The sequence below is a fragment of the Ochotona curzoniae genome, unplaced genomic scaffold (genome assembly GCF_017591425.1).
Source record: "Ochotona curzoniae isolate NIBS_2020 unplaced genomic scaffold, NIBS_Ocur_1.0 contig_21, whole genome shotgun sequence".
Classification (NCBI taxonomy): domain Eukaryota; kingdom Metazoa; phylum Chordata; class Mammalia; order Lagomorpha; family Ochotonidae; genus Ochotona; species Ochotona curzoniae.
In genome coordinates this window covers 1,697,771-1,709,024 of record NW_024465322.1, presented here as the reverse complement: position 1 = coordinate 1,709,024, position 11,254 = coordinate 1,697,771, and the positions used below count along the sequence as shown (strand labels likewise).

General features: G+C 43.0%; 1 protein-coding gene across 2 annotated transcripts in view; it reads right to left on the bottom strand.

Annotated features, from left to right (window-relative positions):
- Positions 1-2,383: 2,383 nt before the first annotated feature.
- SEMA3C (semaphorin 3C) overlaps positions 2,384-11,254 on the bottom strand; it is a 136,431-nt gene continuing 127,560 nt past the window's right edge. For both annotated transcript variants that reach the window (XM_040971092.1, XM_040971102.1), the window contains 2 exons: positions 8,677-8,807; positions 2,384-5,175 (listed from right to left, as the gene is read on the bottom strand). In XM_040971092.1, the coding sequence (XP_040827026.1) occupies positions 4,759-5,175; positions 8,677-8,807 (548 nt within the window). In that variant the 3' untranslated portion in view covers positions 2,384-4,758. The remainder of the gene's footprint in view (positions 5,176-8,676; positions 8,808-11,254) is intronic.

Sequence of the window (11,254 nt, the reverse complement as noted above, 5' to 3'; positions counted from 1 at the left end):
ATATAGACACATCATACTTTCAATATAGAGACGTTTCTCTAATATTTTCTATCACAAGCTATTTTAATAACAAGCTAGGAGAATCATGCTTTAGAAGAGCCCTGACCAGGGTAAGCTAGATTTGGATTCAGTTAAGATATGTTGAGAAAGTTAAAACAAGTGCATGAGACAGAAGAAAAATAGGACTTGCAGGTTATGGAGAAGTTAGAGTTGCTTCCCATAGGCTTGCCCATGGGAAGGCGGGAGGCAGTAGGATTTCAACCCACATGTGAAGAATAAGAAAGGAGACCCATGGATCTATGCCCTTATTGAGCGCCATGGCTGGGGCCAAAAATTAATATCCATTTGCAGCAAATGGAGAGACTCAAGACATAGGGAGCAGCGCCTGTGCAGAAGCCACAGTGCGTTGGGATGACACACCACGCTTTGTCAGTGCGTGAGTCCTGTGTCCGTTCTACGATTTTATAGGCAGGTTCTTTTAAGAGGAGTAAAGGCACAGCTCAGACGTATCGTTTCTGACATTCAGCTTCTATCAACAAACATCCACAATCATTCCGTTGGTGAGAAGGGAAGTGTATTAACCCTTCGTTTCCATAGCCTGAGCACCAGCTTCTGATCGGAGCCTGCCTTGCTGCAAACAGCCTTCTTTCCTTTACAGAGAAATTGGGGTTCAGGAAGGAAGGGGAGTGGAACCGTCTCGGAAGGCGCGGGAACTACTTTGCTGACTCTAGTGACAATGAAGGTCATGGTCAAACTCGCAGTGAATTAAGCCCTTTCCTCATCTCCACAAGGTCACTTCACCTGGAACGCCTTGCTGTAGCCCTCATCATCCACACAGCACATTTCTAAGTATAGGAAGTGCATCCTTAGGACCCAGTAACCGTTCTTTGAAGCAGGTCATCGCAGCCCCAGGAAGCCCCTTGACCATGATCTCTGATTCCTAAAGGCGATCTGCCTCTCTCTTGTAGCTTGCTGCTTTTTTTCAGATAAATGAAAACTCTGGAAGAAAGGAAAATGAAAAGTAACAGCCTATACTGTAATAGCACAAACCCGAGGTGTTCTGTTCCTACCAAACAGTCATCACAAACAGCATTACATCACAGCTTCCAAACAGCATCGGCTCACATCCATCCCAAAGAAGGTACTTTCAGTATCTAATTTCTATATCCGTCTGCAGAAGCCATTCTGGTGCTGATCTCAGCAAATCTTTGGATGGCATTTCGTATATGAATAATTCAAGCAGAAATGAAAGCACCAAAGGGGCGGGGGGAAATCACTGTATTTGTGCTGGTGTGGTTGAGAGAAACCCTATGACAGAATAAATGCTGTTAAAACAAGCCAATTAGAGAGTAAGCGGAGTGATCAGGTCGGGAAATCTGTTGAGATCATTTCTAAGCTTTGTTCGTATTTTTAAGGTTTATTTTTAGTTGGAAGGCAGATTTTTACAGAAAGAGGGAAGGAGAGACAAAGAGAGGTCTTCCACCTGCTGGTTCACTTCCCAAACGGATGCAGTGGCCAAGGCTCAGTGTCATGAGCCAGGAGCCTCTTTTCGTTTCCCACGTGGGTGCAGGCCATCCTCTATGGTGTTCCCAGGCAATAAGCAGACAGCTGGGTTGAAAGTGGAACAGCCACGACTTAAAAAACTACTGCCCCTGTGAGATGTTTGCACCACGGGGTGGAGGATCAGCCTGCATGCAGAATCCAACTTATTCTTTCCTCCACTCACATTATTACAGACCTGAAGCCCCAAGTTAGAAAAAGGGTTCTGTCAGTCAAAAGTGTTAAGAGGATTATGTTCTAACCTGTGGCTTCCTTCCTCTGACTTTAACAAAGGCTTCTTTTATTTCAAAGATATTACCTGCTCCACAGGCTTTAGCTGTCAAAGGCACTGCCTGGGCTTGAGTTTCAACTCCATTTCTGATTCCAACTTCCTGCTAGCTGGTACCCTGGGAAGATTAGGTGATGGTTAAAATATTTGGTCCCTGTATCTGAGACTCCAGCTGAGTTCCTGCCTCCTGGCTTCAGTCCAGCTCAGCCGCAGCTGTCCTGGGCTTTTGAGAAGTGAATCAGCAGATGACATACTTGATAGTATGTCACTGTCTCTTTTCTGTCTTTTAAATATAAGAAATATCAAAGATATGTTGTTACAGATAACTTTGAAATCCAGAGATAGTGGTCTACCTATTCTTTATTTCCCATAAAATTTTTGAAACCCATTTTTTTTTCCATGGGAACCCCTCTGGAATTTCAAAGGTGGAAAATGTCTTGATATGTACTTGTTACACAAATAGATGTTCATGATAATGACGAGGATTAAACTGATTCTGCCACATTAATAAGCAGCTACATTGTACATTAGAACAACAGCCAAAGACTTCCTTTGGGGAATTCAACATGTTTTATTTTTCCGGACCAATAATTTAAGTATCCAATTACATTTTCGTGGGCTAATTACATTTAACTTGCTTTTTAACAAAGATTTAAGATTCATTGGATGATTCCATCATGCTATTCACAAACCTACACCGGGAGGGGCAAAAGCACATTTCTAGGCAACTGTATGGACAATACAATCGGAAAAAAAAAAAGTACCAAGTCATGAAATCGTCAACTTACGCAAAATAAAACCAGCCAACCATATATGTTCAATAACCATGAATGATACTTTTGGGAAAAAAATTTTCTTTACATTTGGCAGGGTTATGTTGGAAGACAACATCTGAAGTTTTAAAAGAAAAGTGATAAAGGCATAGACATTTTAGTAACGGGCAAAATAAAGGGCATTAAATAGCACAATCATGATATTAAATCAAATAACTTATTAGCTATCAGTTTGGGTTGACGTGAAGCCGGGGGAATTGTGATGCTTACACAATGACTTTTGACTGTGCGTGTGGCATAGATTGATCACAAATACAGAACATGATTTCGTTTTGCATGGATACAGTTTGGTTTGCTCAGGCAGAGGTGACAAGAAACCTAACATCTTTAAGGCAGACAAACCATGCGCAGTGCCAACTTCTTTGAAGATAAGTTTAGAATTAGATACACTTGGGATAGATTTTTAAATCTGGTTTGCCGTTGCTTTGTTCTTTTTAACTGCCACCCTAGAATGCCATGACTTGTCACCATTTAATCACAGTCGCAGGCTTGGACTGGTAACCCCATTCATTTTGACAGTGGTACTACTTCTTGAAGTTTCGCATTGAAATTTCTTAAAGGGCAGCAGTATGACCTTAATGACCTGCTTCACAGGTTCTTAATTTCGGATATAATTTTAACACCAGCTTATACTTAGGAATTTGGCACAAGTTTTGTATTCGTCTGAAAACATGGAGATGTCTTCAAAGCAAATGAATTGCAAAGCCCCACGCTGTGTTTTTAAAATATAGGAACAAGAGGAAATGTATTGCATTTTCCTCATCTAATTTCTATGGGGAGAAGATGATTTCAATATGAAATTACTCTAATATAATTATCCAAACACACAATTAGGAGATAATAATTTTATTAATCATAAAACTTTCCACATTTACCAGTGAACATAATTTCATTTCAAAGGATGCGTGAAAGAAAAAACAATATAATACTAACATAAATAAAATGAATATTTTTATATTATTTTTCCTTTCTTGACATAATGAGTACCTCCCCACCACAAGCAAAAGCTTATAAAAAATAAAATATTGACTTAAAAATCAGTTTAGAGTCTAGTATGTGAGCCTCGCTTTCTAAAACAGTGACAATTCATCACCCAGCTCGACTACCTAATTTGAATGTGAACCACATTTACTAACACATTTCCTCTTACTACTGAATTTCCTACTTGGCTTTTTTCCATCTTTTCTCCTTTTTGCTGATTTCCTTCCCCACAGAGAAGCTCGAGACTTCCAAACTCTGTCCCTTTTCCTATTGACAAATGCCAATACGAAAACCAGGTACGACACAGTCATCAATTAAATAGTGGAAGGCTGTAGGTCAGTCTAGAATAACTTAAAATAACTTTTCCCCGAAAAGTGCTTCTGCTCAGAAGATGATCATGTAACAAGATAAACCCAACGGCTCCTCTGCTCTCTCTGCTTTATGGTGTAAGTTACCCATTTTTTAATCTACCTGAAACGAGGCAACAGAGGTCCGTGACAGATATCAGCAACGGACAAGACCTCGGATCTGAAAACACCTCCGCACTTCACTGGCAGCGTATCAAAACCTTCTTTGCCTTTATGATGCATTCGTGTTTTCGTATCGCTCTTAAATGGCCCCTTCCGTGTCAAGTATACTGACTACGTTTCTGCTGCCGGCTGTTCTGTTTCTTGCATTTGTGTATGACTTTCTCTACATGAAAACTGCAGATGTGGAATTTGCTTTCCTGCAGAAAAAGCACTGCCGGTCAGAACTCTGGACTCAGAGAACAGGATAGCAATAGCCCAGGATGAGGACCCTGTCTCAATTGAGGGATACAGCGACTCTTACTTTTGTAGCCGCCGGATGGAGTTTGAAGGTGAATAAAGGATATAAATAAAATTTGGGTTCAGTTAAATACTTCTATGCACCATGAAGACCATGACAAGTCTAGTGCTAGTCGATATTATACAAGAAAACGCATGCTCATTTCAGTTCGTGGAAAACCTTCACTTGAAGAGTAATGACCTTAGTTCAGTGATTTCTCAAGGGCAAAGCACAAGACTGTTCAAAACGTGGCTGTTTTGCAGACTGAGCATTTGTTATCAGAGGCTTAACCCACACCGGGAGAGTCGATTATGACTCAGGCAATTGATTCCTCCTGTTCCTGCTTTTCCGGCTGCTGATGAGCGCCTTAAGCTTGCCGTAGTCCCCTCTCATCCTCTGTGTCTCCTCGCCATGGTGGTGGTGTTGAGAGCGAGTGTCTTTGCAGTATTGATTGATCATCTGCATTTCGGAGTGGCTGAACGCCCCCATGATGTCCTTGGGGTGGAAGGGGAGGGCCCTCATGGAGCTGGCCCAGGTCCACGGGGACCATTTTTCAGTTACGACAGCCACTGTTTCGGAATCTAACACCTTGAAGTTGATCTTGGCTATGGTCTGCTTGAAGCTGTTTTCTGTTGCAATGCAATGATACAGTCCTTGGTCAGAGTCTTGAACAGAGCGGATCAGGAGTCCTTGGGACGTGGCGATGATGCGTTCATTCAGCTTAACCTGACAAAGAAACGTAGTTTTTGAAGATGGATTTTTTTGTTTGTTTGTTTAACTGGAAAGGTAGATTGATAGAGAGAAAGAGGGATGGAGAAAGATCTTGCGTCCCCAAATGGCCCTAACAACCTGAGCTAAGCTGATCTGGAGCCAGGAGCCAGAAAGTTCTGCCAGGTTTCACAATGTGGAGGCAGGGTCCCAAGCTTTAGGCCATCCATTGCTGCTTTCCCAGGGCACAAGCAGAAAACTATAGCAGGTGGAGGAGCCAGGACATGAACTATGTCTGTATGTAATGCTGGCGCCTGCAGGAAGATGATTAGCCATTTCAGCCACTGCGCTGGGTTGAAAATGAAACCTACTACATTTCCAAAACTATATTTTCTGAAATGATAAACCAACACATACAGAATAGTCCGGGTCTTCACAAGTTTCGGTAAGTACCAAACAGCTTCCTGCTCAGCGGACAAAGACCCTTGACCCCATTGTGTGTGTGTTTTTTTTTAAAGTGAATTAATTAGTTGGAAACTGCTGCTTCCTCTTAGGGGCTGTGGTTACGGGAAGCTGGACTGAGGAGGTGGAAGCAGGACTTGAACCTGGGTCGTGTAGTGTGGGTTGCAGGCTTCTTGGGGGTCTTAACTGCTAAGCTAAATGCTTACTTCCTGAATGGCTGCATTTAATCCATATAAAAAAAAATCAACTATGGAAAAGCATAAAAATGCAAACACAGTATTGAAAGCGCATTGATAGAACAGAATTAGAAAAGAGAGAATCCTTGGGAGGAAATAAAAACACAAGTTTAGATGTTAATCTTTTTACATTTAAATGTACCTCAACAATAACCTAACGATTAAGGAGAGTCATGCAGAAATTGAAAGAAAAATGAAAGCTTTGGCCTGTCTAGGCAACATCAAAGAACGTTTTCTGAGTCCAATTTAGTTAAATTAATTAATTAATTAATTAAAGCATGCACATTCTGATGCAGCCATTCCATTTGTAGGAACTCATTTAGAAGACAGTCTTAAAAATCTGTAATGTTTGTTTACGTTGTGTGTGTATGTTTCAAGAGTTATTTATTTGAAAGGCATATGTACAGATGGAGAGAGAGAGAGAGAGAGAGAGCTAGTTCTCGCATCCAAGTGGCCCGAATGACCAGGGTTGTACCACACTGAAGACTGGAAGCTGGAATTCCATCTTGTCTCCAATGTGGGTGATTGGGCGGTGGGGGGCCTTGCAAGCACTTGGGCCACCTTGTGCTGTCTTTCCAAACCCATCCGCAGGAGGGTGCTGGATTGGAAAGAGCCGGAACTCAACTACCTCTCCTGTGAGACTGACATCACAGATGGCAGCTTAACCCACCTCCATGGGCCCTGCCTTGTGTTTCTGGCTAGAGGAAAAATAAAAAGCAACCTAATCCAAGATGTAGTCACACCAGAGAATACTATACAGTTGTTAAAAGGAAACTGACCCCAAGTGTCCTGATAGATTCCTTGAGTGTGTGTGTGTGTGTGTGTGTGTGTGTGTGTGTGTGTGAGAGAGAGAGACAGGGAGAAAGAATTTATAAAGCACATTTGGAGGAACAGAGAATCAGAGAAATTCTTTTAGCCTGAAAAGTGGGAATAAATGCTAATGCAGAAACAGGCTCTCGGATTTTAATTTATGCCATTAAATATGAACTAGTAGGAGTATTTTGGTCCCGAGTTTTTGTTACTTTATCTGTTTTAGAAAATGCTCGATTTTTGCACACCAGTAACATGTACAACATGTGTGTTTGTCTGAAATAGTAAGAATCAAGACAAATTTGGTAAAACACAAATAGCTTTTCTAATTAAATTAAGAATAAGCAGAAACGTGTTCTGATTAAATTAGTTTTTTTAGCTTTGTAGTTTGTTCATTTTTGAGTCAATTTCGAACTGAACAGCTGTTCATGACTGTGCCAGAATTAATGGTATCAAATCTTCAGTTAGTTTATTCTTGTTTTTGAGTTTGTAAGAAACATCAACATTGTGCCAGTTCAGTTGCCACACTCTTCAATGTTGAAATAAAGTGCTGCAAACATCATGAAATGCTCCCATGTATAACACATCACATTTAAAATCATACGATTAATTCCTATGGCGTGTATCCAAAACCATAGAAAAATTATTTAAGCAATGGGAACTACTCATTCATTTGGATATTGTTTCATATGAACTATTTTACTGATTGAAAGGAAGTATTTTATCCATAGGAGGTAATTTTTGGGTTGAGAACCAGTTATACAATTTGTAGCCAAGCTCTGAGGTTTTTTTCTGGAAGAATTTTTCCTGTCCATGCATTCATTGGCCTAGCCCTGGCTCTCACCAGCACAGTGACTTCCACTTTAGGTTATCTTAAAGTCATCAATTAAACTGCAGAAACTTCAGGACATTTTTATAGCAGATTTTTTTTTCTTTTTATAGTCAAAAGGCAATCTCTGATCATTGTCATGAAGTTTCTTTCAAAGGTTTCTTAAAGTTTCACAGAAGTGTGGGGGGAAAAATATCAAGCTCTGTGAATGAAATCCTTTTTCCTCCAAACAATGAAACCTCCTTTGATGGGCAAGGACACTCATCTGCCCCCTTAACATCCCTGAAGACAGGATACATAGCCCACTCAAGAGCTCCCAGGCAGCCCACAGTGTTGCAAAGAATCCCTGGGTGAGGAACCAATGTTTATTTCAGGAGCTGTGATTTGGTGATGACCTGTGCCCCGGTGGGCATGCTACTTAGCCTTGTTCAACTCAACACTTAGCAACAACATTGCCACCAGAGGACACGGAATTCCGAAAGGATGAGTCTTCAGGCATCTTTAAGGATATACATATCAGACAAAATGGTAATGCTTTGACTGTATTCTCCCACCTCCACCACTTTTTCAACAGCTTTTACCCTCAGTAAAACGGGACAGTGAGTGCCTTGTGATTGGAAAATTTTAGGCTTGCTTTCTTCCACATCAAATCAATACCGGTGATGTTCCCATAAGCCATTCGTGTCTCACCTATGTGGAGTGTGTGCGTGGTAGGGGGGAAAAAAAAAGCAAAAGCAGGAAAACGGATGACCTCACAGCAGAAAAATGTTGCGTGCCATACAAGGTAGGCTGCGGAATCATTTCTTTGCTGCGGAAAACTAGGATCTTGTTGAGGACCTCTCTGATCTTGTGAGTCACCCTAAGGTGCTGCTGTGGGAGAATGTGGCTTCCAGATTCACCTTATTTCTTTCACCAACACCTCCTTGTGTCAAGACCAAGGTCTTGGTGCCCCAACTCTTGATTCAAACACAGAGGTAAAAAAAAGACAAGCGAAGATTTCCAATTAATCCATCCATTCCAAGAACAAAGGGTTTTGAAGGGGGGTGGCCCTTGTCGCAGCAAAGACAGAAGAGGGGACGTTCACAGGTCAGGACTTTTCCATTGACCTGAACTTGGCCAAGGGGCCAGTGACTGAAGGCTCCTTCCGGAGGCCTCCTGGATGGTGTCTGCCGAGTCACTCACCTCTTTCCTCCTGTCCTTGTCTTTCTGTAACAACCACTTGATGGATGCCTGGGGAGACTTGGGGGCACACTCGAGGAACGTGGTGTTATTTTTCACTCCGTACTGAACAATTTCAGCTGCATTTCTATATTCTGAGGAGCAAAAGCAGAACAAGAGAGAGCGCAGAAGTTAGAGCACGCGCTGTCCGGTGACATGCTTTTTCTGTGACACGGTCATCGAGTCGTGCAGCCAGCAGAAGGCAGCGTGACCACGGAACAAGGTCATTCCTCTCCATCGTTCCCTTGGTGTTTTTTATCATAAAGGGACAAGGGGGCTGTCATTGTGGTTCTGCAGGTAACGCTTCCACTTTTGATGCCAGCATCTTACAAGGGCACCAGTTCGAATCCTGCCTCATCCACTGCTGATCCAGTTCTCTGCAACTGGAGTGGCCGAAGCATAAGAAATGGTCCAAGTGTTTGGGCCCCTGCCGCCCACGTGGGAGACCTGGAAGAAGCTTCGGGCTTACGATTCCTGTCTAAATGAGCCCTGGTGGTTATGACCAAATGCAGAGTGAAACAGGGGATGGAAGATTTTTTCTCTTTCTGTCACCTACTTTATCACTTTTCTAAAATAAATAAATCAAGCAATCTCAAAAATAATAAAAGCATAAGAGGGTGGGGCAAATGATTTTTCTGTTATTATTTTTTATAACACATTTTTATGGGCACAAGTATTCCTCATTCTTCATACTCATCCTCTCTCTCCATTCCCCCATATTATCACCGTAGTTGAATAACAGTTGCAAGGTCGACATTCTGCTATTTTATCTCGCATCATGGCACAGTAGGTATTTAGAAGTAAAAGATGCCTAGTGTAACACATCTTTACTTCTCAGTATGCGAGGTTAGTCTAACCAAGGCTGCACTATTGGTGAGGGGAACCATGTTGATTGGCAAGAACCTACACCAAGAACTATTTCTTATAATTGTGGCCACCTGATTATTATGATGCATTTGCAAGTGAGGGTTTCTTAGCTGAATAAACAGAGGTGAGAGTATTTAAACAGCTGGGTGTATTCAGTTTGCAAGTCACAGTTACGCACAGAGAATGAAGACACGGAAAGGGATAGAAAACTCTTTGTCCGTGGGTTCACCCCCCAGAGGGCCACAGCGGTAGCACTTTGGCCATGTTGAAACGAAGGGCCAGAACTTCATCTGAGCCTCCCATGTGGGTAGCGGATAGTCAAACATTTGAGTCATCTTCCTTGGCCTTTCCCAGGCCATTAGCAGGGAGGTGGAGAATAAACAGAGCATCCAGGACACGAACCGGTGCCAATAGAGGATGCAGGGGTAGCAGGTGGTGGCTTTGTCTGCTACGCCACATGGCCAGCGTGTGTTCCCCTTGAAAATGTTTTACTTATTTATTTGGGAAGTCAGAGTTACAGAGAGGAGGACAGAACAGAAGCAGCGTTGGTAGGGACTCATCGATAGCAAAAGTAGCTTTCCCCACTGCCCCACTGCTCAAGCCCACCCCTCCGTGTGGCATGGAGGACCTTTAGAAACACAGGAAGCCGCAGAGTGCACAGTATGGCTGCAGCAGGAGGACGGAGTGGTGGGGAACAGCCTGTGGGATCAGGGATGACATCGCAGCTTCAGCTCAGCTAGCCATGCAACCACAGCCAAGCCACGCATCTGCCTTGTGCCCCAGTTCCACTCCCAAACAGGGGTTACAATGAACTCCTGAATGAAATCATTGAATGAGGCCAAGCATTTAATATCATCACTTAGATCAATTCTCACTCACAGAGCAGGGATAAAAATCCATTCTAATCTAGATCCATGCGCATTCAGTGCATCACCAGAAAAAGACACTGGGATTCGGACACGGATTCAGCATCAATATGGATCACCACTGTGCATGGAGTTTGACACATTCTCAGAATATGCCTGAGTGTTACCACAGACACAGCGATTGTGTTTTATTTCAGCACTGAGACTTCAGGAACAATTAACTTTATTTCAGCAATTAGACCTCAGGAACAATTAATTCCAATCTGCCTTCATTTGTTCCCTGTGGTTAGGGCAGTTCCTTACGAGAACAATATCCTTTACTAAAGGAGAATCCACGGCTTCAAAGCATCCTTAAGGGGAGGCCTTGGGCTAATTTTCCAAAGCAACACAGCTCTAAGCACCTCGGGGCATCAGGAGAAAGGACCGCCAGGGGCTACTTCCCAGTTGGTGGGAGGAAGGGAAGAGTCGGGGTGTGTAATGCTACGGTGTCTGCGCTTCCTGGATGCAAAGAAGGGATCCACAAGGCAGGGCTGTGAGCAGTAAGCAGGCACCGCAGCCCATCTGGACATGATGTTGGCACAACAGACAAGTGGCTTGGCACACCGCAGCTTGTGGGCGAGCCCCACAGAGGATTCCTCAGGCTTGGCTCGGGAGATAATGCGGACACACGACACGAAAGGGGACGAACAGACCTGGGCGACTTTGATGCTGTGTGACAGCAGGGCAATCACGGCAGGCCAAGAGTTGTACAAGTTGACTGTACCAGAGCCACACTTGTACGAAATTCCTAACACATAGAATGGCACCGG